The 24,576-nt window shown below is 52.8% G+C and overlaps 2 protein-coding genes across 5 annotated transcripts; both read left to right on the top strand.

Annotated features, from left to right (window-relative positions):
* The first annotated feature begins 388 nt into the window (after window positions 1–388).
* Window positions 389–16,966, top strand: Sidt2 (SID1 transmembrane family member 2). 3 transcript variants are annotated; one of them, XM_076846378.1, is made up of 27 exons: window positions 389–1,077; window positions 2,943–3,064; window positions 3,331–3,495; window positions 3,582–3,627; window positions 4,037–4,138; window positions 4,247–4,330; window positions 5,042–5,141; window positions 5,444–5,509; window positions 6,594–6,687; window positions 7,063–7,115; window positions 7,851–7,922; window positions 8,366–8,437; window positions 8,621–8,683; window positions 9,512–9,630; window positions 9,900–9,973; window positions 10,056–10,122; window positions 10,652–10,725; window positions 10,867–10,990; window positions 11,295–11,412; window positions 11,913–12,049; window positions 12,227–12,335; window positions 12,636–12,712; window positions 12,891–12,937; window positions 13,211–13,316; window positions 13,900–14,010; window positions 15,348–15,461; window positions 15,545–16,966. In XM_076846378.1, the coding sequence occupies exons 1-27, from the start codon at window positions 895–897 to the stop codon at window positions 15,605–15,607; spliced, it is 2,562 nt and encodes an 853-aa protein (XP_076702493.1). In that variant the 5' UTR covers window positions 389–894; the 3' UTR covers window positions 15,608–16,966. The 3 variants fall into 3 exon arrangements, with proteins under 3 accessions (XP_076702493.1, XP_076702495.1, XP_076702494.1); XM_076846380.1 differs by lacking the exon at window positions 7,851–7,922; XM_076846379.1 differs by lacking the exon at window positions 8,621–8,683.
* A 2,090-nt stretch (window positions 16,967–19,056) lies between these two features.
* On the top strand, window positions 19,057–24,438 carry Tagln (transgelin). Of its 2 annotated transcripts, none has more exons than XM_076846377.1 (5): window positions 19,057–19,173; window positions 22,663–22,854; window positions 22,948–23,125; window positions 23,426–23,528; window positions 23,865–24,438. In XM_076846377.1, the coding sequence occupies exons 2-5, from the start codon at window positions 22,675–22,677 to the stop codon at window positions 24,007–24,009; spliced, it is 606 nt and encodes a 201-aa protein (XP_076702492.1). In that variant the 5' UTR covers window positions 19,057–19,173; window positions 22,663–22,674; the 3' UTR covers window positions 24,010–24,438. The 2 variants fall into 2 exon arrangements, with proteins under 2 accessions (XP_076702492.1, XP_076702491.1); XM_076846376.1 differs by having other exon boundaries at window positions 19,057–19,177.
* Window positions 24,439–24,576: the final 138 nt, after the last annotated feature.

Genomic DNA, 24,576 nt, shown 5'->3' with positions numbered 1-24,576 from the left:
AAGTATCAGGGGAGAAAACTGAGCTGGAGTGGCGGAGTTGGTGGTGGTTGAGAATGTTAGCTGTAATGGCCGGGAGGGTGCAAGTTGGTCCTATATTTGCATAAAGATTAAAATTTGTCAACAAGAACCCAACACTTGGAGATCCTTCGTAGAGACGTCCGCTTATCCCTACAGAAGCTTCCAGAGGGGGAAGCATGTCTAAAGAGGAGGCAGGAGCGAGGTAGAAGTTGGAGAGGATGTCTGACTTTCCCCTTCAGCGGGAGGGCTGCGGCCCCTTTAAGGGCCAATCCGGGACTTGGCTCTTTAAATCTGTGTCAGTTTCCCCTGACGTCAGCGGGCGGGCCGGCCGCCCTGCTGTTTACCGCCGTGCGGCGCAGCTCACTTTCCGAGTTCCTAGCGCCCCGGAGCCGTGTCCGCCCGCCCTTAAAGAGCCCGCGTCCCGGAAAACTCGCCGCTGCGCACGGCGTCCGGCTGCTATCACGCCCCTCACCTTCCGACCCTCCCTCCCTTCGCGGCCGCCCCCGCCGCCGGCTTCCCCTCCCCTCTCCCGGCGTCTCTGGGCTCCCGGCAACCAGCCGCCCGAGTTCCCACAACCCTGGCCGGGGGCTGTAGGGTCGCGGGGCCGTGCTCAGTCCCTCGCGAGCTGGGGTCCCTTCCTGCAGCCTTCCCTCCCCCTCCCCGCCGCCCCCTCCCCTCCGGGGCTCCTGGGAGCGCCTCCGCGGCTCCGGGGAGGGGACGTTTCCTAATCTCAGGCCGGGGTTAAAGTTCTGGTCCGGGTGAGATGCTGGAAGCTGCGGCCGCAGCCGCAACCCGTCCCGGAGGTGTCCTGTCGCCTGTCTCCGCCGCCACCACCACTGCTACCGCTACCGCTGCCACTGCCGCCCTGCTGGGGCCATGTTCGCTCTGGGCTTGCCCTTCTTGGTGCTCTGGGTGGCCTCGGTCGAGAGCCATCTGGGGATTTTGGGGCCCAAGAACGTCTCGCAGAAAGACGCAGAGTTTGAGCGCACCTACGTGGATGAAGTCAACAGCGAGCTGGTCAACATCTACACCTTCAACCATACTGTGACTCGCAACCGGGTGAGGGCTGGGGCTGGGCCGGTGGTGAGTGGGTGAGCAGAAGGGCTAGGCTTTGCTTCCACTCCCCTGCTCTTTTAGGAGGCCCCATGAACCAGGTACCCGGCTGGGGTTGTTTCCCAGAACCACACGGGAGCCTTTTGACCAATCCTTTTTTTCTCCAATGTTTCTCTGAAGCTGAGCGGTACAGTTTTTGAAGTTACCGAATTCCCATTTTCTCTTCTATCTGTTCCCTTTCACCATCTGTGGTCTGAGCACACTGGGCCTGCTCCATATCCTGACCCCCAGTATCTGGTAGTCCTGTGGGGTCTGAGTTCAAGGGAAGCTTGCTTGCAACTGGGTTTACCCAGACAACCGCAACAAATGAGACAGGCCTGCAACTGAAAGGCTCTGCCCAGGCAAGTAGAACTCAGACTCTCTGGGGAGATGAGTGGAGGACTTCCCAGTCCTCTCCCTACTTCAGAGAGCCAGCTGGCCTTCCAAGTGGAGGGTGGTAGAGATAAGATCAACAGCAAGTTGGGTGGCAAGGGAAAGGGAGTTAGTCCATCCCCTTTGAAGAATCTGTCTCACCCGAATTTTTCTTTGGTTTCTTCCCAAATGTGAGAGTTGAGAATGGGCGTTGTTAGGCCTGGGAAGTCTAGACCCTAGGTAGAGCACTCTGGGAGAGCTCTTACAGTCAGGCTGGGTGGTCTCCTGCCTAGCTTTCTTGCTCTCTCTCCATGACTGGGTCTAGACTTACTGGAAAGCAGTGGAGTTGAAAATGGAGAATCTGGAATGCTCTTCAGGGCAGACAGGGTTTGGTTTCTGGAAGGCCAGGATCTGCCTTTAGTACCTGGTTTTCTGAAGTTTGATCTCCTCCTGCTTGGAGTCCTTTTTTCCCCCCGTATCTGGGGTCATCCCAGAGCTATCATGTCTAACTGGGTATGCTGGCACACTTCTATGATCCCAATTACTCAGGAGACTGAAGCAGTAGGCTCACAAGTTCAAGGACAGCCTGGGCTACTTAGTTTACCCTGTTTCAAAAAATAAAAAAGCTGGGGATATAGCTCAGTGGTAGAATGCCTCTGGGTGCAATCCCAGTACCACACACACACACACACACACACACACACACACACAAAGCTGTGATCTGCGCCTTTAGAAAAATACTACTCTAAGCCTTGGGCTTCAGTACCCCAATAACAAACATTTCCAGGATTTATTTATTTTTTTATTTAAGCTCCCACTGTTCTCTATATATTCCTACATAGCTAAGGGTGAGGGTATTATTGTATACCAGAGGAAATTGAGGTTCAGAGATGTGAAGTGACTTCTCTACAGTCCTGTTCTTTGATCAGAGCTAAGGATACAACTTAAGTTTTCGACACCTCCCACATTTTCCCCATCATTCTCCTACCCCATCCCCACTGGGTTCTAGCCTCCACTTCAGTTGTTGAACCGGAGCTTCCTGCTGGTTTTGTGGCTTACAAGGAAGAAGGTTGCAAACACTTCTTGCTCTTCTGTGTGTGTGTGTGTGTACGTGTGTACGTGTACATGTGCAGGCCTGTGTGTCCCATGCGCATGGAAAGGAATGGGCTATCTTAGAAACTCCTGAGGTCTCTGCTGTCTCTGGTCAGGGTGCTGGCCCCTCGGTGCCTGGTCCTGCTGCCCCGCACACACCTGTGGCCAGGAGCCAGCCTCTTCATGAACCTCTCCTTTCACTTAGCACCAGTACCTCCTGGAGACGGGTTTATTCTAGCATCGGAGCATAGATGGTGTCCCAACCTGACCAGGATGGATGAGGGAGAGCAGGGCTTACAGACTCCTAAGGCATGTGTTAGTGATTGTGGGGAGAGGTTTGAGTGAGGGTACCTCCATGTCATCTGCAGACCGAAGGCGTGCGTGTGTCCGTGAACGTCCTGAACAAGCAGAAGGGGGCGCCTTTGCTGTTTGTGGTCCGCCAGAAGGAGGCTGTGGTGTCCTTCCAGGTGCCCCTAATCCTGCGAGGGCTGTGAGTAGGACCTGGAGATGGGGGAGGGGTTGTCCTGGGCCAGGCCTTGCTTAGAGCCTTACACAGGAGCTCCCCTGTTTCTTCTCCCCAGTGCCTGAGCCCAGAAGCTGGTCAGTAGCTGAAGGCCAAGTCAACCAGCCTGGAGCTTGTCAGCCTAGGGCTCAGGAGGTGTGGGAACCTGATGGGAAGAACTGGGCCTTGCTTCTCTGGAGTGGCAGGCCAGCTGGCACGGTAATCACATTGTGACTCTCTGCTTTGGGCCACAGGTATCAGCGCAAATATCTCTACCAAAAGGTAGAACGAACACTATGTCAGCCCCCTACGAAGAATGAGTCTGAGGTCCAGTTCTTCTACGTGGATGTGTCCACCCTCTCACCAGTCAACACCACATATCAGCTCCGGGTCAGCCGAATGGATGACTTTGTGCTCAGGTCTGCAGGGTAGAGAGGGGACCATGGGGACCAGCTTCATTCCTAAGTCCTGGGTGTGACTATAGGGGATCTTCTCTGCCCTGCAGGACTGGGGAACAGTTTACCTTCAATACCACTGCAGCCCAACCCCAGGTAAAATCCCTGTTGACCTCCTGTTGAAGGAGTAATGGGAGAGCTTAAACATGAGAGCAGGAGTGGTCAGTGGTGTTTCTGGGGCTTACAAGTGTTTACTTTCTCCACGGAGGGTTTCTCTGGAAGCCCTGCAGTGATGAGGGACATATATTCAGCAACAGTACAGAGATACAGGTCTGGTTCCCATCTTTCCTACTCTGCCTCTGAGACACTGCCTTTAGTGCCCAGCTGTGGTTGAAGTGGGGTGGAGAGCAAGTGTGCTTATGGTCAGTCTCCTCTCCCCAGAGAGCCTCCACTGCCCAACCCAAGAGGATTCTGTGGCCTTGCTCTGGGGAGACTGTTCCTTCTAGGGGGGTAAAGAGAGCATGCTCATGAGGTAAGATTCTCTTTGCCCTTGCTGTGCCCTCAGTACTTCAAGTATGAGTTTCCTGAGGGAGTAGACTCTGTGATTGTCAAGGTGACATCCAACAAGGCCTTCCCCTGCTCAGTCATCTCCATCCAGGATGTCCTGGTAAGTTGCCTGCCCTTTTGCTTTCCACCTTTGAGTAGCAAGGCCATTAAAGAGAGGGGATAGGGCCCAGGTTCCTGTCCATCTGTCTTTTCCCACCTTCCTCTATAGTGCCCTGTGTATGACCTGGACAACAATGTCGCCTTCATCGGCATGTACCAGACTATGACCAAGAAAGCAGCCATCACTGTTCAGGTAGGAAGTGCACATGGTCCTGTGGGGGATGCGGCTTGCAGAGAAGCTGCTGGTTTTCCAAATCCGCTCCTTGTTCTCTGCCCCATTCCTACTCGAAACAGGCTATCTAGTTCCTGTGACTTTGGGTCCCCTGGTATGTGTGAGTTGAACTATAATCCCAGTCACCCTTAGGAATAGAAAGAGCAGAGTTCCCTTTCTTGTTGTCTTTATTTCATTTTTATAAGGTGAGTGAGGAGAGGAAAGGGGCCCTAGGGTCTTGTTTAATACTAGACGTTATCCTTGGCAAAGGCCACGACCTATTCTGGGGACAGGGAAGAGGATACCTCACAATATCAAACCCATGCATCTGACAAGTAACATGGCATCTCCACATTTTTTCTTGGCTGTTGCTCAGCCTGAAGTAGGACAACCCATGTGAGGCACATATAAATTTGCTCACCTGGCCATGGTTTAGGTTTAGGGTTGAAGTTCTGCAACTAGAAAATCCTGGCTCTTCCATGTAATGGCAATATGACTCTTAGCTAACTTCTCTAAGTCAATACAACAAGGATAATAATAGTACTTCCTTCAAGGATCTTTCTGAAGATTAAGTAAAATAATATATTAAAGAGCTTAGCATAACATCTAGCCCAAAGTAAGTATTCAGAAAAGCGCTGTGTCCATGATGGAATGATCCTCCTCCTCCTTCTCTTCTACCTCATCATCTTACAGCGCAAAGACTTCCCCAGCAACAGCTTTTATGTGGTAGTAGTGGTGAAGACTGAAGACCAGGCCTGTGGGGGTTCCTTGCCTTTCTACCCCTTTGTAGAAGGTAAATTTTGTGCCCTGGTCCTGGCTTGGTATGGGGAGGTTTGGTGGCTTCCTGGGAGTTGGAAGTACCTGCATGGCTGTTGGTGGATCTGATGAGAGATGTTTTTTTTTTTTTTTTTCCTTTTTGTGGTGCTGGGGATTGAACTCAGGACCTCATGCATGCTAAATGTGCACTCTTCCACCGTACTATTACTAGCCCTCCAGATCATGAGGTTTTGGCCCTGAACTCTCTGTGTCCTGCTCCTACCAATTCTAGCTAAGCTCCAGGTAACCATCTTTGGCACTTTGACATTTTTCTTCCAGATGAGCCAGTCGATCAAGGGCACCGCCAGAAAACCCTGTCAGTGCTGGTATCTCAAGCAGTCACATGTGAGTGTGCAGAGCTGAGTAGGATAGGGAACTTCTCTGGTTATTCCTCTCAGACCTAGGAGAGAGGGTGCTCTCTGATTGGGAAGGGTGACAAGGACCTACTCAAGTAGGCTTACGGGTAGGGAACAGGTATCTTGGCAGACTTCATGATGGAACGATCCTGGAGGGGGATCCAGTGTAACATGGGACAGAGTCTATGGTGAAAGATGGAACAGCTGAGTTCTAGTGCACTCTGTGTCACTTATCAGCGGAGGAATCTCCTAGGTCCTCTGCAACAGAAATAATAAGATAGTCCTATTAAACTCAGTTGTTAGGCTTAGCAGAAAATTAGTAGCAAAGTGCTGGACCCTAGATAGTACTCAATAAATATTTACTGAGTGATTGAATGGGGCTTTTTTTTTTTTAATTTTTTTTTAGTCATCCATGGACCTTTATTTTATTTATTTATTTTTTATGTGGTGATGAGAATCGAACCCAGTGCCTCACACATGCTGAGCAAGCACGTTGCCACTGAGCCACAACCTAGTCCTCATAAATGGGGCTTTTTATAAACTTGAGAGTATAAGATAAAAATAAGGGATTTTGATGAGAGGAGAAAAGCTGCCCCTTGAGTGACTCATTGACTCAGCAAATATTGATTGAGCCCCTCCTGGGTGCCAGGTGCTGTCCCAGGGCTATAGTTCTCAAGGAGCTCCTGTGTAGATGACAGAAGGCTGTTGCTATACAGGGTGCCGAAAGTTGTGATGAGCAAAGGACAAGTCACTGTGGGAATGTAGGACTGAGAAGGCATCCTAAAAGGCATAGTCCCTGTGCTGTGGTTTGAATGTGGTCAAGATGGAGTTTTCGAGAAGTAGAAGAGAAAGTTCTAGCCCAAGAAGCAACATGAGCAAAGACAGGATCATGTCAGAGCTTAGTGCAGTTAGAGTACTGTCAGTTGTTCATACTGGCTGAAACATTGCATTTGAGGGGTTATGTGGTGAGAGGTTGGGCTGGGCAGAGGAGCCAGATAATGAAGGCCCTTGGGCATCATGATGGTAATGTTGAAAGGTTTGCTTTGTCCACCTTCCTGCTTCCTTCCCTGTAGCTGAGGCCTATGTTGGTGGGATGCTCTTCTGTCTGGGCATATTTCTCTCCTTTTACCTATTGACCGTCCTCCTGGCCTGTTGGGAGAACTGGAGGTAAGATGGAACTGCCGAGACCTCCCCTGGTCTAGGGTGGGTGGGCAGGGGGTGTGAGTGAGATAGCCTGGCAGGATCTGAGCTGGCTCAGGGTTATCTCCTAACTGTCCTCAGGGCAATGCAAGGCAGGTGCCTATTAGAATCTGTGGTCCATAGGCCACTTCTGGAAACTGACCAGGAAGGGGAACCTCAATCTCTTTCCCAGGTATAGAGACCCCACATAGCTCCTCAGCCCAGGAGGAACCCAGGATCAAGGTTGGGGTTTAGGGTTATAGGAATCAGAATGAGGTAGAGAGGGTAGAAGGGAGGTCAACTTAGCATGGAGGGATCTTCATCTTACGCAGTCTGGGTATCCTCTTGATTCTGTCACTGCAGGCAGAAGAAGAAGACTCTGTTGGTGGCCATAGACCGAGTCTGCCCAGAAAGTGGTATCTCTAAAGGGCCCGGGTGGGAGGGCAGGATTTGCTTAGTCCTGGGGAGGGAAAGTGGTGGATGGTTCTCTGTGTGGTTAGAGGAGGAAGGGTTGTGGGTTTCTGAATGTTTGGATTGGGAGTGACATTCACAGATGGAAGCAGGGCTGGTGTCTTCTGCTGTCCATCCCTATGTGTACTCTGAAAGCTGTTGTGTGGTCTGTTCTCCGTGTCTAGCTACGCTGTCTGTCACAGGCAGTGCTGCTTACAGTCTTTGAGATTATTAACTTTCCATTCTCTCCCTCCCCCCACCCCACCCTCTCTTTCTATTCTTCCTCCTGCTTGGGATCTTCTCTCTCAGCTTCTCTCCTTGGTAAGCTCCAGGTGCTGTGGGTAGAGGAGCTATTGTCAAAGGGGAGGGAGGTGAAGCACAAGGCCTGTCTGGGGGAACTCGAGCAGCTGGATGTCATTTGTCCTTGCTGCTGGTAGCTTAGTACATGGTTTCTTTGACTTCCTCTCTCTTTAGGGAGAGCACAGGTTGACGTGATGTGTTTCCACTGAACACATTGGAGTTCAGGGCATCTGGTAGTGGTGGTGGGTGGTAGTGAGGTATTTGCCTGGAGAGGTACTTATTCTTCACTGTTGACGTGGCCCCTTTATAACTGTCTTCTTTGGATTGTCCCTTCCTTCTTCCCCCTGGCCCTAGGCCTCTCTTTGCTTCCAGGGTAAGGGAATCTTGACTTCTCATTGTAGGGCACCCTCGGGTCCTGGCTGATTCCTTTCCTGGCAGCTCCTCCTATGAGGGTTACAACTATGGCTCCTTTGGTACGTGTCAAAACCAGAGACTGCTTGCCTACTGCTGAAGTGGCCATTGGCTTTTTTTTTTTTTTAATTGCTTTATTTTTATTACTATTATTATTATTAGTTGTTCAAAACATTACAAGCTCTTGACATATCTTATTTCATACATTTGATTCAAGTGGATTATGAACTCCCATTTTTACCCCTTATACAGATTGCAGAATCACATCAGTTACACATCCACGTTTTTACATACTGCCATATTAGTGTCTGTTGTATTCTGCCTTTTCTATCCTCTACTCTCCCCCTCCCCTCCCCTCCTCTCCCCTCTTCTCTCTCTACCCCATCTACTGTAATTCATTTGCCATTGGCTTTTTGATGCCTGTGCCCTCACAGCTACTCAGAGCCCCATCAGGATGGGTCCAGTGTCCCTTCCCCACGTACCTCACCATTTACATTCCCTGCAGAAAATGGTTCCGGATCTACTGATGGTTTGGTTGACAGTGCCGGTACTGGGGACCTCTCTTATGGTTACCAGGGTAAGTGGGACAGGCAGGGGTGTGTGGTACAGGCCTGCTGTTGGCTGGGTAAAGCGTCATGGTGGGCGGTTGCCTCTTCTGCCAGATGCTGGAACCAGCAGTTGCCTGCTGTTCTGCCCCTGTGCTCCCTTATCCTTTCCTCCTTGGCCCCAGTTCCCTGGTAACTTTCCCTTTCCTTTGAAGGGCACGACCAGTTCAAGCGGCGCCTCCCCTCTGGCCAGATGCGGCAGCTGTGCATTGCCATGGGTAGATGTGGGGAGGGGGTGGGGCTGCCCTGCCAATCAGCTCCTGCCAGGGCGGTTGACTGGGGCCTGCTGGCTCCAGGGTCAGAAAGATGCTTGGTGCATGGCTTCCTCATCTAATGCCAGTAATGCTAGCCTGTGTGTCTTCTGAGAGAGACAGGCACTGGCTCCTGATGCCAGTGGGCTGGCACCTTGGCCACCATAGGTCAGATGTTATAGTTTGCTGTCTCATTTGCCAGCACCCTCTCCCCAGTCTGCTGGGGACAGGCTCCTGAACATGGGAGTCACATTCTGGCCTGTGGGGCTTTGGTCAGGTGAGGTCATAGGAGGAAGCTTCTGTAGGCAAGAGACAGATGAGGTCAAGGAGAGGTGCTCTTCCTGGAGGCAGCCTCTTCCCCTTGCCTGCACCCCAGGCTCAGTGGGTCTTGAACTTAGTGAGGTTCCCAGCAGTGTCTTCTCAGAATCCACATGGCTGGGCACCTTCTAATCAGCATGACTGGCCCAGTTCAATCCTGTTGCTTGTGTTGGGGCCTGGGGTCTGCTCAGTGTCCTGCCTGGGAGCCCTACCTTAGGGAGGAGAGCCAGGAGGGGAGCAAACCTGAAGCTGACCCTGGTTGGTGGCCTCTTTGCAGAACTCCTGTCACTCCCCCCTGACTTAGGAGCACCTGATGTCTCCCAGCACCTGGGCCCACCTCTACCCCAGCTCTGAGCCTTAGTCCACAATTTGCCACTTCCCCAGAGCCTAGTAATTTTGACAATTGCCTCAGATGGGTGGGGGCAGACCTTGGGTTTTGTGCCCAACAGCTGACCCCTTTCTTCCTGCCCTTCTCAGACCGCCCCTTTGATCCAGTGGGCCCTCGACCACGATTGGACTCCATGAGTTCCGTGGAGGAGGATGACTATGACACACTGACCGACATCGATTCAGACAAGAATGTCATTCGCACCAAGGTCTGACACCATGCGCCTGGCCCTGGTCAGGGGTTTTCTGAGGAAGGGACCTTTTATTTGAGGCCCTAGCCATCTGGTTCATCAGGAAAGCAGAGGGAGAGTGCTCAGGGGAAACTAACTTTCCGTCTGACCCCTTGACCCCAGCACAGACCCTCTTGGTCTAACTGGTTACAGCAGTGGGATAGCGTAGAACCCTGAGCTGGGCCTGTGTGAGGGAGGCCCCTTCTCCCAGCTAGTGGTAAGTGGGGCTCACTCCTGCTTCTCCTCAGCAATATCTCTATGTGGCTGACTTGGCACGGAAGGACAAGCGTGTTCTTCGAAAGAAGTACCAGATCTACTTCTGGTGAGCAGGACAAGCCGGTTCCTTGTGGGAGGTGGAGTGCTTCTCAGTCCTGCCCACCTCACTGCTCCTTGCTGCTCCTCAGGAACATCGCCACCATTGCTGTCTTCTACGCCCTTCCTGTGGTGCAGCTGGTGATCACCTACCAGACGGTGAGAGGGCAGGGGCTGGCTCAGTTGGCCACAGTTCAGGACTCTGCCCTTATGTTCAGAGCCTCCTAGCTGGGAGCTCTGCAGTGAGTGCAGGTCTTAGATTCCATTGCCAGGTTTCCAATCCTAGCTCTGCCTATGAGCTGAGAGGCTTTGGAAAAATCAGTTAACCTCCCTGAGCATCAGTTTCTTTGTCTGCAAAATGGGGCAACATAAAAGCAATGTTGTGAGAATTTTGAAACAAACATCACAGGACTTTGTAAGAGTTGGTTTCTCTTCCCTTTTCTCTAGACTGTGAGATAGGAACTTCTGTCATGATCATGCCTTGGGGTTTTCAGCCACAGCTACGGGGGTGGATAATGACTGCCACTTGGCATCCCTCTTTTCGAAAAGAGCACGTCCCCTGGGTACTACATGTACATGCTGTGTGTACACTTACCGTCTTGTCAGTCTGGCCCAGGTGGCGTGGCATGGGCCATGAGCTGAATCTGGCACATTAGCAGCCACATTTCCTGCCCCACTCCTGCTGCAGGTGGTGAATGTCACCGGGAATCAGGACATCTGCTACTACAACTTCCTGTGTGCCCACCCACTGGGAAACCTCAGGTGGGGATTGTGCTGGGAGTTCCCCTCTCCAGGGCAGTGGTGAACTGGGGAAGGGGCAGGGGCTTTGTGAAGTGCCTGCCTGGCTGGGGAAGAGGCCTGAGTGTGAGACCTAGGCAATGTGCCTTGTGTTGTTCCTTCTAGCGCCTTCAACAACATCCTCAGCAACCTGGGGTACATCCTGCTGGGGCTGCTCTTCCTGCTCATCATCCTGCAGCGGGAGATCAACCACAACAGGGCCCTGCTGCGCAATGACCTCTATGCCCTGGTGAGTGAGCTGCTGCCTGCTGAGACCAGCTCACACTCTGAGCTTTGGCTCTAGTGCATCCTTTCTGGCAGGCATGGCCTTGCCCAGCCCAGCTCTGCTGTGCCCAGACCTGCCCTGCTCAGCCCTGTACTGCCCCATCTTGCTCCACCCTCTCCTCCCTTGTCCAGTCTAGCCCTGCCCTGCCCTCTCTGCCCAGCCTGGCACGTACACCCACTCAATATACATCCCACTCTACTCCTCTCGGGGTTCTCTCTTAGGGGTCCCTTCTTCCCTTCCCATTTCACCTTCTCTTCCTCCCCTGTAGGAATGTGGGATCCCCAAACACTTTGGTCTGTTCTATGCCATGGGCACTGCTCTGATGATGGAGGGGCTGCTTAGTGCTTGCTATCACGTCTGCCCCAACTACACCAATTTCCAGTTTGGTGAGTGGCGTCTCCCTCTTCTCTGGGTAAACCTAGAGCAGGGATCTGCCCGAGCCCTCACCCACGGTATCCCCACGACAGCTGTGTAAAACCTCCCAAGCCTGGGGTGAGGACATATGAATGCACATGTCTGAAGTATAGAAAACAGGCAGCTGTCGATCTCTTGGTGACCATCATTGTGGTGGCAGGGACATCAGGGACTACTGGAGCTTAGGTTAAATACCAACTCACCCTGTGGCCATAAGGAGGCATTGGGCTCTCTCCTCTAATTGTCGGGTCTGGGAGTTCTCTGCTGAGGCCTGGTAGATGTTTCTTTTTTTTCAACCAAGAGATTTTATTGGGGGCTGCCCGGAGGGGAAGAAAAGGAGAGAGCAGACAGAGGAGAGGAGGAGGGCAGAGATGAAGAGAGCAGAGAGAAAGAGAGCAGAGGAGAGAAAGAAGAGGAAGAGGGCAGAGCCTGGTGGTACTTCTGTAGTTCACTCCTGTGTCCCCCAACCCAGATACGTCATTCATGTACATGATTGCTGGGCTCTGCATGCTGAAGCTCTATCAGAAGCGGCACCCAGACATCAACGCCAGCGCCTACAGCGCCTACGCCTGCTTGGCCATTGTCATCTTCTTCTCCGTGTTGGGCGTGGTGAGGGCCATTCGCACACGGTGGTGTGCACATCCCCCTCCACCTCCTGCAGAAGAAATCTTGTTCCTTCCCTAAGGGAAATCCTAGCCTGGCTGCACAGCCAGCCCTAGGAAGGACAGGCATGGGAGTGGGTGCCAAGAGCACCCCTCAGCTATGCCTCCTATGGCCTCCTGACAGGTCTTTGGCAAAGGGAACACGGTGTTCTGGATTGTCTTTTCTGTCATTCACATCATCGCCACCCTGCTCCTCAGCACACAGCTCTATTACATGGGCCGATGGAAGCTGGGTGAGGGCATGCTCAGGGCAAGATGTATGAGGGGGAGGCTGGGAAGCCCCCTGGCATGAGGGGTCAGTGGCCTCAGAGACTTGGACCTGCAGAGACCCCCTGGTTATGTCCTTCCACTGGAGATCAAGCTTGTCCCCCTGCTTTGCACCTTGGCCCCTGTGGAGGTATCACTGGAGGAATTAGAAAAGGCCTTGGCATTCCTGGGCTCTCTGTGCCCTGGCTCCTCTCAACTGGCATAGGCCAGGGGTCCAGCAAAGAAGGGTGCCCATGCCGTTCAGCCCCGTGCCCTCCTCCTTGCAGACTCGGGGATCTTCCGCCGCATCCTCCACGTGCTCTACACGGACTGCATCCGGCAGTGCAGCGGGCCCCTCTATGTGGTACCTGCCCAGCTCCCCAGCCCCTTTCTCCTCTGTATAGTCAGTTCCCTCCAGGGGGATAGGGAGGTGTAGTGGGAAATCCAGGGTAGGGGTGGGGACCAGCTGACTTGGGCCTTCTGCCACTTCTCTCCCTGTTTCTCTTCCCCCTCTCAGTCCCCGTGTCTCTGCTTCCCCCCAGGACCGCATGGTGCTGCTGGTCATGGGCAACATTATCAACTGGTCGCTGTGAGTGTGGCCATTGGCTGTGGTAGCCTGGCTGGGCAGACAGCTGGGGATGTGGCCAGCCACTGGCTGCCTCAGGGGCTGTGGACAACTTATAAACCTTGGGCACCAGAAATTGGGGCTGAGGAGAGAGGTGTTGGTCCCTGGGTTTTCAGAATCTTCTGTGAGCTTCTGAACCAAGTCCAACATCATGGTCAAGCATGATGGGGTGGGGGCAAAGGAGAGCCTTCTGCTCTCGGCCCTCCCCACTTCACTAGCCTCTCACCCTCTTCTCAGGGCTGCCTATGGGCTCATCATGCGCCCCAATGATTTTGCCTCCTATTTATTGGCCATCGGTATCTGCAACCTGCTGCTTTACTTTGCCTTCTACATTATTATGAAGGTGAGTAGGGAAGGACTAAGCCTCCTCTATCATCTGCTCTGCTTCTGGCCTGCCAGGCCCGCATTGAGGTGGAGTGAGAATTTTTCTGCTCGTCTGTCTGTGCCAGTGGGGTTTGAACAGCAGGAGGCTACACCCTCTTGTGTTTGACCCCTGGGAGCCACTGCTGGGCAAGATCCCTGCTACCAAGCTGCATCCCAGCCCAGGGCCCTTTGGTTGCTGAAGAGGTTGAAGAGGTTTAGCTCATTTTGTCAGTGATGGGCTTGAGCCTCTAAGGACTGGAGGCTTCCCAAGGGACCCCTAGGCCATGCAGTGGGAGAGGAGAGCCCCCTGGCCAGGACCCTTTGTTGGCACAGGGTTCTGGGTACATGGAAGCCCAGAGAGGGTGAATATCAGGGTGAGGACCAGGCTGCTTGCATGGGGACTGAATGAGCTTGTAGTCATGAGGTGCTGTGAATCCAGGAAGGCTTCCTAAGGAGTGAGTCCTGGGAGTCTGAGAGGCCTAGGAGAGGAGATCCAGGAAGGCCAGGATGTGGCCTGGGGGTGTCCTGGGTCTCAGCCCACTTTTCCCCCCACCCCCACCCAGCTCCGGAGCGGAGAGAGGATCAAGCTCATCCCCCTGCTCTGCATCGTCTGTACCTCTGTGGTCTGGGGCTTTGCACTCTTCTTCTTCTTCCAGGGACTCAGCACCTGGCAGGTGAGGAGTCACTCCCAGGCTCACCATGAGCTGACACAGCCTGATTTTCACTGTGGGCCAGCACTTCCATAGTTGCTTTCTCATTACTTCTCCTGATATTCAACATTCTAGCACCAAGATAGCCCCATTTTACTTATGAGGCAACTGAATCTCAGAGAGGCCAAGTGACCTCCCCAGGGGCACACAGCCAGTGAGTGGCAGCTGGGGTTTCAAGCTAGAGCTGTCAGACTCTCTCCCCAACCTCAAAGGGCACTGCTGTGTGTAGGGCTTTGAATCTGTAGTCAGAACTAAGTCTGACATGATATCTATCTATGAGGCACTTATATCTAGTTCAAGAGAGTCACTGATCTCTTGCGTTTTTGTTTTTCAGTTTTATTTATTATTTTGGTGTTAGGAATGAACTCCAGGCCCTTGTACATGCTAAGCAGATACTCTTATCACTGAGCTATATCCCAGCCCCTAGTTTATATCTTGCTGTTTACAACATATTTAAAATGAAGAGCAAGGGTAAGCTAGGATATGGGTATTCAGGACAGAGGATGGAGAGGCCTCTGTGAGTTAGGAGGGCCAGGAAAACTTTCCGAAGGAAGCAGGCTTTGCTCTTGGCCATAAAGGCTCTGGGTGATGGGGAAGAGCCCTGTGGCCCAGAAATGCTTGACCTGAGTAATGATACAGAGGTAGAAATGAATAAGGTAGATTTGGAGGTCAATGAATGTACCAGTTTGGGAACTAAGCAAGGACTGCAAGATCCTCGAGGGCAGGGTGGGTTGTGGTCCTGCCTGAGCCCTCAACTTAGCTGATAGCCCTGGATACAGGGTGGGTGATCGGTAAATGTTTGGGGGGTAGAGGTTGTAGATAGAGTAGGGAGGACCTTGGGAATCTCAGGTCGTGGCCGCTGTTGTCTGGAGCAAGGTTATGACCTGACAGTAGTGCTGGAGAAAACAGTAAGCCTGAAGGACAGATGAGAGCAGGGGTTAAGTCCAAGGCAGGGTGCTGAGTTAGGAGTCAGCTGTGTCTTTGGGGATCTCTTGAGTTGATGGCATCTTCAGTTAATCATGTCTTCCTGCTTTTAGATAAGGGAAGAAGAATCTGAAGTGGGGAGGATGAGACTAAAATAAAAGGGAAAGAATAGAAGGCAGCAAACTTGGGCAGAAATGTGTAACAAAAGTCCATTTCTTAGATGTGGGGGATGAGGACCAGAGACAAGTCAGAACAAGGCACTTTCCTGACCAGCTGGGAAGTGGGGGTGTCCTGGAGTGATACTGGAGGTGGGCCCAGCCCTAGCCTTGCCAGGGCAGGGCAGGGTCAGGAGGCAGCTCTCCCTGTGCTTCCCCCAGAAAACCCCTGCAGAGTCAAGGGAGCACAACCGGGACTGCATCCTCCTCGACTTCTTTGATGACCATGACATCTGGCACTTCTTGTCCTCCATTGCCATGTTTGGGTCCTTCCTGGTATGTACTGAGCCCAGGTGGGAGGGTGGGTGGGGGCAGAGGTTGCCTCTTTCTCTGTGCCTGATGCAGTGGCCATCTCCCAGGTGTTGCTGACACTGGATGATGACCTGGATACTGTGCAACGGGACAAGATCTATGTCTTCTAGCAGGAGCCAGACCCTTCGCTTCACCTCATGGGGCTCTGAGCTCCTCTGTCACCTGCCAGGTGCTTCTGTAGCTCTGGAGGTGTGAGTCCCAGGCCTGCTGCCCAGCACTGGGTGGCAGCGGGACGGCAAGGTCTAGTCCAGACCTAACTTGGGACAGTCACAGGGTGGCATGGGCCTCACAGCTGCCCTCTGCAAGGGAGGAGGCCTGCTCCCTGATACCCCAGACATTGGCCAAACTGCTGCTTTCTTCTCGGTGTTGGGGCTTTCTGTGGTCCCATCCCTTGGCTGTTTGTCCCTCTTCAGGAGGAAGGAGAGAAGGCAATGCCCTCCCCATTTCATGCCTTCCATTCTGCCCATCCTTCTCCTCACCCTCAGCCTGGGACCCAAAGCCCTTTCTTCCTCCCATGCTCCTGCTCCAGGGCCTGGACTGGGGCCTGATTCTCTGCCCTGTCCCAGGATCACAGTTCTCTGGGGCTGTTCCTGGCTGCCATCACTGCCCAGGATGGATATGGCTGTGGGATTTCAGGGGTTGGCTGGTTGGTGCCAGGCTTTTGGTGCTAAGGCCTGCAAGGGGCCCAGGGCAGGACCCTCCTCCCTCGACCTGCACTCGGGCTGACTCTTTAGCAATGAGAGTCAGCTCAATTTGAGAGCTGCCTCTTGTCTGAAGGGCTGGATTCAGATGTTACCCTCTCATCCCATGAGTGCTCAGACTGATGCCAGCACCAGGATTGGAAGGAAAAGTAACTCACTCGTCCGTCCCTTCCTGTATTTCTATGCCCTCGGTCCTGCCAAGCCCCAACTGGGGCCTTTCAGTGCCATTGACACTGCCCAAGAATGTCCAGGGGCAATGAAGGGATGGTGCAGAGCCCAGCCTTCACCATGGCCACAAGAGTCCCAGTGCCTACTTTAGAAAGAAAGGGACATGCCATTGTCCTTTATGTCCCCAGGCTCAGCCTCACTCTAGGACCCAGGGCTGGCTTCTGAGTTTCCGTCCAGGCTCCATCCAAGTTCTTTGTTGGTTACATACACACACACACACACACGCACACACACACACTCTTGGAGTTTACATGGAGATGCCCCCAGCTCTGGGCCTCCTGGCCACTCCAGTCCTTGGCTTCCCTTCACCTCACCTGGTCCATTCCAGATGCCAAGGACAGGGGCCATAGGTCAGGCCTCTGCCTTGGGGGTGGGAATGTGCATTATTCTCCCCAAGCTGTTTTTATAGCTCTGCTTGGGCTGGGGAGAGGAGATGGGTCTGGGTCTTTTGTTTCAGAGCCCTGGTTTGTCTTTCCACGATACGGTTGTGTTTGTGTTTTCTATGAATGAGTGCATTCAATAAAGAGACAACCAGATGTAGTTCCTGGGCCCTTGTTTGCTCTTATGTCCTGGGAGGAGATGTTGACACTGGTTGTGGTGAGGGGCAGTGTTCTCCAGGTCCAATTTCTCCTGAGACCTTTCTCTTTTCCATACCATGGTTGCATTAGGTTTCTTGATTCCCCGTGTTTTTCTCTGCCTTGAACAACAGCATTAAGTCAATAAACATTTGCTAGGGGCCTACTTTGTACCAGGCACTGTGCTGGGTGCAGATTAGATATTGGAAAAGCCTTTGCCATGCAGTCTACCCTCTAAGATCCCCCCTTACCTGGCAAATAGCAACTGCCTCTACCTACCTGGCCTCCACCCACCCTGCTGAGACCAGCTTCATTTCTGCCTGAGTATTTCCCAGCTCTGCAGGCTGCAGGCTCAGGCAGTGCTCCCGGATGTGGCTTTAGTGGACAGTGTGTGCAGCCCATGGCAAGGTGGTGGTCAGGGATGGCAAGATGGTAATGGATGGTGGGCAAGCCCCAAGAGAAGGGGATTTTGAGATATTCTTGGGAGGTTTGTTTAAATTTCAGCAGGCTGAGGACAAGACTTGGGGGCCAAGGATTTGTGAGTTCAGGACACTAGGTGAGTTCAGAGGTCTAGGTGTCTAGGAATGGAGGGGTGGGCTTTTCTCTTGCTGATCTTTAGCTTCTCTCCTCTTTTCCCTTCAGGCGCCACTGAGAGGCACTGTAGCTCTTTATATCACTAGGCTCTGGCGCTGGCAATATTAGCTGTGGTGGGCGGAGCTTCTGAGCCAGGCTCTGCCCCTCCCTGCCAGGCCTGTCTGTTCCTCCTGCAGCCTTGCTTGGCTTGGGGTGTTGCCAGATATGTGTGTACAGTGGAGAGCGTTACATCCTCCTTACCAAGTCTTAGGATGGTGGGTGCCACAGCAGTAGCCCAAAAACCACACTGGAAGTCTCCCACTTTTTTAACCTATCCCTTCTCAAGGCTCCTGTAGCAAGCCACAAGCAAGGGGTCACTGGATCTCCCTCTTGGGGTGATGTAGTCTGGTCTGTTTTCCAGGGTAGACAGGGCATCCCTGAGTTCAATCCCCAACTCTAAAGGGAGGGAGGGATGACCCAACTTCCTGAGCTTTCTACCCTAGTGTTAGTGTCTCCAGCCCTGCTGTGCTTTGGAAAACTTTTTATTACTGCCCTCTGGATGGGGCCACTGTTCACTACAGTACTGCTGAGCCCTCAAATCCTACTCCCTCCTAAAGTATGTAACTCAAGATGAACCCCAACTGAAAGCTGTCTCCAGGATGGTACAACTGAGAAGAGTGGGTATGGCAGATGTGATAGTACCAGTCTGCAATTCCAACTATTTGGAAGATGAAATAGGAGGATGGCAAATTGTAGGCCAGCCCCAGCAACTTGGAATGTCTTGAAATTAAAAGGGCTGGGAATGTAGCTCAGTGGTGGAACACACCTGAGTTCAATCCCCAGATTGCAAAAAAATTTAAAAAGTGGGTGTGACAACTTTCCTAGTGCCCATCAAAGGTGGACAGGGTGCCTGTTTCTGCCACTCACCACTCATCATGTGGCCTCAGTCATCATAAAATGGTGATAGTAATACAGTCTCACGATGTGGCTATGTTAAGTGACAGTATTTGCAAAGTGCCTGGCATGGAGTAGGTCCTTAGTAAAGCATAGTTCTCACCTCTGTCTAGAGTTAGAAGCCCCAGGAGGAGAGAAGGTGACTGTTTTACCCCTACAAGTCCCAGGGATCCCCAGCTCCCTGGTCCCTTTCCTCTCTGGCAGACTCTCTTGAGTTCCTCCTCCCAAATTCGGGGGCAGGGAGAAGTGAAGCAGGAGCAGCCCTAAATCCGGAGGCAGGGAAGGCCTTTGTGGTCCTGCCCATAAAAGGCTTTTCCCGGCCGACTCCTGCCGGCAGCATGCCCCGCCCCGGCCCGCTCCATCTCCAAAGCATGCAGAGAATGTCTCGGGCAGCCCCCCGACAGACTGCTCCAACTTGGTGTCTTTCCCCAAATATGGAGCCTGTGTGGAGTCACTGGGGGGCGGGGGAGGAGGAGACCAGAGTCGGTTTCCTCGGCAGGGAGGGGGCTGAGGGCGAGCTGGCGGGGGAGGCTGACGTCACCACAGTGGCAGCCCTTTAAACCCCTCACCCAGCCCCTGCCCCATCCTGTCTGCCAAGCCCAGACTCGAGGCCATACTCCCTGCTGCCAACTCTGAGGAAGCCCTGTGAGTGAGTACACTCTCCAGGCCCGGGAGGGAACTGGGGCGGCAGCTCCACACAGTGGTGTATTTCAGGCAGGACTCTTCAGAGGTCTCCAGGGTGGTGGGCTTGCTGGCTGGGAAAGACCATCACCCTCTCAGTTTGTATTCCCAGGCTCCAGACCTGAGCTGTCCATTTGATGCATAGGATGGATCCCTGGAGTCCTGAATTTGAGACTGGGTAGCCCCAGTCTTCCTGAACTGCTCAGATGATTTGGCTGGTGCAAAGGGCTGCATGTTGGAAACAATTGGCATAAGAGGGAGGCTCCACATTTCTGTTTGCACATACACTACAGGGTGTGTGTGCAAACTCAAGGCATTGCCTGATTTGGCCAAGGCTGTGTGTCCCCTCTAGGAGAAGTCGAAAGAGGTGAGGGCCACGAGAGGTTACTAGTTCTGGAGAGCAGTGGCCCCTTGGCTGGTCCCAGGGCTTGAGCAGCATAGGGGAACTCCAGAGTGAGCTCCTAAGGCAGTGTGAAGGACCACAGAACTCTTTTTCTTTCTCTCTTTTCCTTCCTTCCATGGTGCTAGGGATCAACCCAGGGCTTCTTGCATACTAAGCATCCCTCTACCACTGAGCTATACCCCCAGCCACACAGAACTCTTGCATTTCAGAACAGGCTGGGGTGGCAGGATGTAAGGAAAAGCTGGAGAGTTTCTCTTTCTGGGAGCAGCTTCTTCCACAGGCTGAAAGAGTCCCCTCTACTACAGGCAGATGGGTGGCAGGTTCAGGAGCTTTGAAGAAATAGCTGGTCAGGTTGGGGATCCTTAGCCCTTCCCACTGTGTCTCAGTGGTTTGCCTTCAAAGGGTAGCTGAGAGGTGGGCCATGTTTATGTAGTAGGGGTAATTTTGGTCTCTGGGGTTTAGATGAGCCACCCCTAGTACTTTAAGGGATCTGGATGTGCTCACTCTTGTTTGCTGTGTTTTCTGGTGATGAGAGCAGGGGTCCCACAGTCCTGGAGAGACCCCTTGGTCAGCTTGTTCTTCTAGGCTCTGGCTGGAAGAAGGTGCTTCCTGCCCTTTTTTCCACTGCCCACCCTCAAAAAAGGGCTTACCTTGGGGACAGGAGGCCTGACAAGGAGCAACAGGGAAGGAGCATCAAGGCTGAGCACCAGTCCTGTGCCTCCTGTCCCCAGAGCTTTGTCTAGAAATGCCGCTGGTTGGGCTGCCCTGCCTCTTTCTTTCCTTCTCCTCTTCCCAATGTCTTGAAGGTGGGACTGGGGTGGCTTCCATCAGAGGACTCTAAAGGATGTCCTGGGACTCTCCACTTTCAGTATCTCCACCAGGAGGGAGGCAGGGAAGAAGAGAGGTGCTGGGTGGAGGCGACGCAAAGAGCATTTCATTGCCCTTCCTTGCTCTGACCAAAATCCAAATATGTCTCTAGATCAAGGGGCTGCAAAGTTGTGTTCTTGTCACCATGAGCCTTGACTCCTTGACTTGTACTTTCTCTCCAAACCTCTTGGGACAGAAAGCTGCCAGTGGGGTGACACACTCTCCTTTCATGCTGTTCCTCCCTTGCCCAGCATGCGGTGTGGGTGTGGGAAGGCAGATGTGAGGGTGGGTGGGGCAGGGGATAGAAGATGAACATCTTGGCCTGGACACCTATCTGGGATGGTGGGACAAAGGTCCAGAAGGAGGCTGGATGGAGGCCAGAAGGAAGGATTGGCGGAAATCAGTTGGCCGGTCCAATTGAATTGTGACTTTTGGCTACAGTCCTTTGTGCAGGAGCCCGTGAGTGGGCCAGACAGTGGGTTGGGGGACGGAGGGTCTTGGCTATGTGCAGCTGACCAAGGGAACACTGCCTCAGGATTCCCCTGCATAATCAATTGGAAAAGGGGTGGTAGGCTAAGAATTCCACTGCCTCCCAGTGCTCAGAGCACCACGTCCTTGCAGTGACTCACCTCTACCTTACAAATGAGGACACAGACTCAGAGAGAAGGCTGGCATTGAGAGGAGGTTCTTGCGGGGGTTTTTGTGTTTTTGTTTTGTTGTTGTTTGTTTTTTTCTCTCTCAAAATTTGTCACGGGATCAGGGAATGATTTTGAGAAGAGGGTGTTGGAGGGGGTGATGATCATTCACTGTGTTTGTCTTCCTGGCCAAGGCTGGCCCTCTCATGGTCACCTGCAGGAGACCACTAGGGCTAGGCAGTTGGGAAATAGTTCACAGATGCTATGTCATTTTCACCACCCTCTGCATGGATCCTGTCATCCTGTTTCACAACTGGGGAACATCAGCTCAGCAAGGCTATCCGCCACAGGGAAAGGAAGGGCAAGACAATGGAGTTGGCCTGGGACCAGAGTGATGTGATGACGAAGCTCACTCTGCTTCCCATGGGGTGGGGGATGGAGAGAGGGTCCCAGTCCTCACATGTGGGAGGTGAGGGAGGGTGCTGACTGCCTCCATCCTCACATCATTCTCTCCCTCCCAACCTCTGACTTTTCAGAGGCCATGAGATGGGTCTGGCCTCCTCTGCTACCTCTTTTGGAAGGCTCTTCAGATAAATCCATACCAGGGTGACACCTGTGGCCAGGTCCCATTTCTCTTGACCAGCCACACCCATGTCTGCCCAGAAACCCATGCCCCTGCTCCAGTAGCCTTCCCTCCTCTCCATGAGTGCCAAGCCCAGGCCCTGAAGCAGCAGCTGTGGCCTGGGGCAGGGCTTCCCATGCTCTGGCTGGCAGATTCTTGGCTCTGGAATATCCCTGGGGGGCCCTGACTTCTTGGTTCCCCAAGCTACTGCAGTGGCAGGAGCCTGAGGGGTGGGGAAAAGTGAATGGGTACGTCAGCTCCCTGGAGGAAATGCAGCTGCTCTGCCAAAGACTCTTAGGCTTTGGTGGCTTTGCCAGTCTCAGCCTCTTCCACTGTAAGGCCAGAGACTGAGTGGACCTGGCAAGGAGCTGAAGTTTTGCACTTCCAACTTCTGTGCTAATAAGGGTTGGAGGTAACTTGTTCCTTGAGGCAGAAGCAGTAAACTACTTCACTTCTAGCTGGACAATGACAACTTCTGGCTTGATTTTGGGGGGTGATCTGACCTCTGGAAGGCCCTTCCAGTGCCTCTAGCCAGTCTTGACTCTAGACCATGGCACAGGTTCTAGCCTATTGTCTGCTTTTGTAAATAAACTTTTATTGACACATAGCCGTGCTCATTTGTTTATGTATCGTCTATGACTATTTTCATGCCACAACGGCAGAGAAGATATGGCCCATAAAGCCTAAAATATTTACTGCCTGATTCATCTATAGACAAAAAGTCTATAGATCCCTGCTTAGAATTCCGAACCTCTTATGTCCTGGGGTTCAAGTTCAGAAAGGCCTCTACACTAAGGGGATGGGTCTGGCCTAAATGTGCTGCAGTAAATGTCTTTATGCAGAGCTAGAAATCTGCCTGGCACAAACGAAAACAGCAGTTTCCTAATTCTGTGACCCTTTCCCTTCTCTGCCCTGCTGTGATTTAGCTCTCTTGCAACATGGCCAACAAGGGTCCTTCCTATGGCATGAGCCGTGAAGTACAATCCAAAATTGAGAAGAAGTATGACGAGGAACTGGAGGAACGACTGGTGGAGTGGATCATAGTGCAGTGTGGCCCTGATGTGGGTCGTCCAGATCGTGGCCGCCTGGGTTTCCAGGTCTGGCTGAAGAATGGCGTGGTGAGTGGCACCCTGAGAAGGGGAAGGGGGCTGGGGTTGTGCCATCCTGAAGTGCAGGGTCAGGACCTCTAAGATGAGTTCTATGCCTGGCAGATTCTGAGCAAGTTGGTGAACAGCCTGTATCCTGATGGCTCCAAGCCAGTTAAGGTTCCAGAGAATCCACCCTCCATGGTCTTCAAGCAGATGGAGCAGGTGGCTCAGTTCCTGAAGGCAGCTGAAGACTATGGGGTCACCAAGACTGACATGTTCCAGACTGTTGATCTCTTTGAAGGTACAAAGGGAAAAGGGGCTGGAACCAGTCGGGAGGGAGGCAGGCAGGCAGGTGACTAGGATTCTGAGGCAGGGAGAAGGAATGATCAAATATGCCTCATCCAGGGTCTAGTAATCTGTACCTAGCAGTAACAGGAATTGCCAAGAGAATGCTACACTGTACCAACAAGGACTTACTGGAGCCTCCTTTGGTTTGGGGACAATGCTTGTCCCTGGCATTCTGAGAGACAGGGGCTATCTCTGGTGAAGTCCTGTCTACATCGTCCTGAAAATGTCCCCTGGCTGCTCTTTCTTCTTATAGGCAAAGACCTGGCAGCAGTGCAGAGAACTCTGATGGCTCTGGGCAGCCTGGCAGTGACGAAGAATGATGGGCACTACCGTGGAGATCCCAACTGGTTTATGAAGTATGTGGCCACCAGGGATCTCAGCCTGATCCCTTCATGGGATGGGGGTGGCTTGGGCTATTCAGCTTGTGGGAATGATCAGAGGAAGCAGAGCTCTAGGAAGGTACCAAGTGAGGGTCTAGGATGGGGGGAATTATTGTTTATGCTTCTTGACTCCTTCCTTTCTTCTCTCCTGTGCTCAAGAAGGTTCCTCAGCCTCTGGGGTCAGCTAGATGAGGGGGAAAAGAGTGAAATCGGAAAGGAATGGAATCTGATGAGGAAGCAACTGAGGGACTAGAAAACAGGTGGAAGATAACAAGTTCTGGCGAGTCATTATCCTGGTTCCTCTTCTTCTAGGAAAGCCCAGGAGCATAAGAGGGAATTTACAGAGAGCCAGCTGCAGGAGGGAAAGCATGTCATTGGCCTTCAGATGGGCAGCAACAGAGGGGCCTCCCAGGCCGGCATGACGGGCTACGGAAGACCTCGGCAGATCATCAGTTAGAGGGGAGGGCCAGCCCGGAGCCCTGCTTGCCCGCCCGCTGGCTGCTGCCTTCCCGCTTAGCCTGCCTCACTCGCAGCTGTGTGCGTTCTTAGCGCTGTCCAGGTGTAAGGCTGTCACTGGGCAGAGGAGACTGCACAGTGGCAGCTCTTCACACCCCCCAGCCTCAGCCCTACTTCTTACCTCAAAGCACCACTGCCCTGGCCCCTTCTCCCAGCTGTACCCCCACCTCTACTGTCTCCCTGTCCTAGGCTGAGCAGGGGGACACGGGCTGGGATAGTGTGGGTATGGGGCAAGCTCATTCTCCTCCTTGGCAGCAAGAGCCCCATTGATGGAGACCCAGCCGGCTTTCCCCCATCTTTTTCTGGAATTTTCCTTTTGGGGTTAAAATTCAAAAAGGAAAAAAAATATATATACGTCCATCTTTTCTCAGGCCTGTCTGGCAGAGTTTGATTTGCCCTAGTCATTCCTGTTATGGTTCCAGGAAACCCAAGCAGAAAGCAGGTGGCAACTGGGGTTTGGGTGTTTCGGCTGCTGTCCTTTGGAGGACTCTTCACACAGGCCATGGAC

This window comes from Callospermophilus lateralis, chromosome 2, assembly GCF_048772815.1.
Source record: "Callospermophilus lateralis isolate mCalLat2 chromosome 2, mCalLat2.hap1, whole genome shotgun sequence".
NCBI classification, from domain to species: domain Eukaryota; kingdom Metazoa; phylum Chordata; class Mammalia; order Rodentia; family Sciuridae; genus Callospermophilus; species Callospermophilus lateralis.
This window is presented reverse-complemented; position numbering and strand designations above follow the sequence as displayed.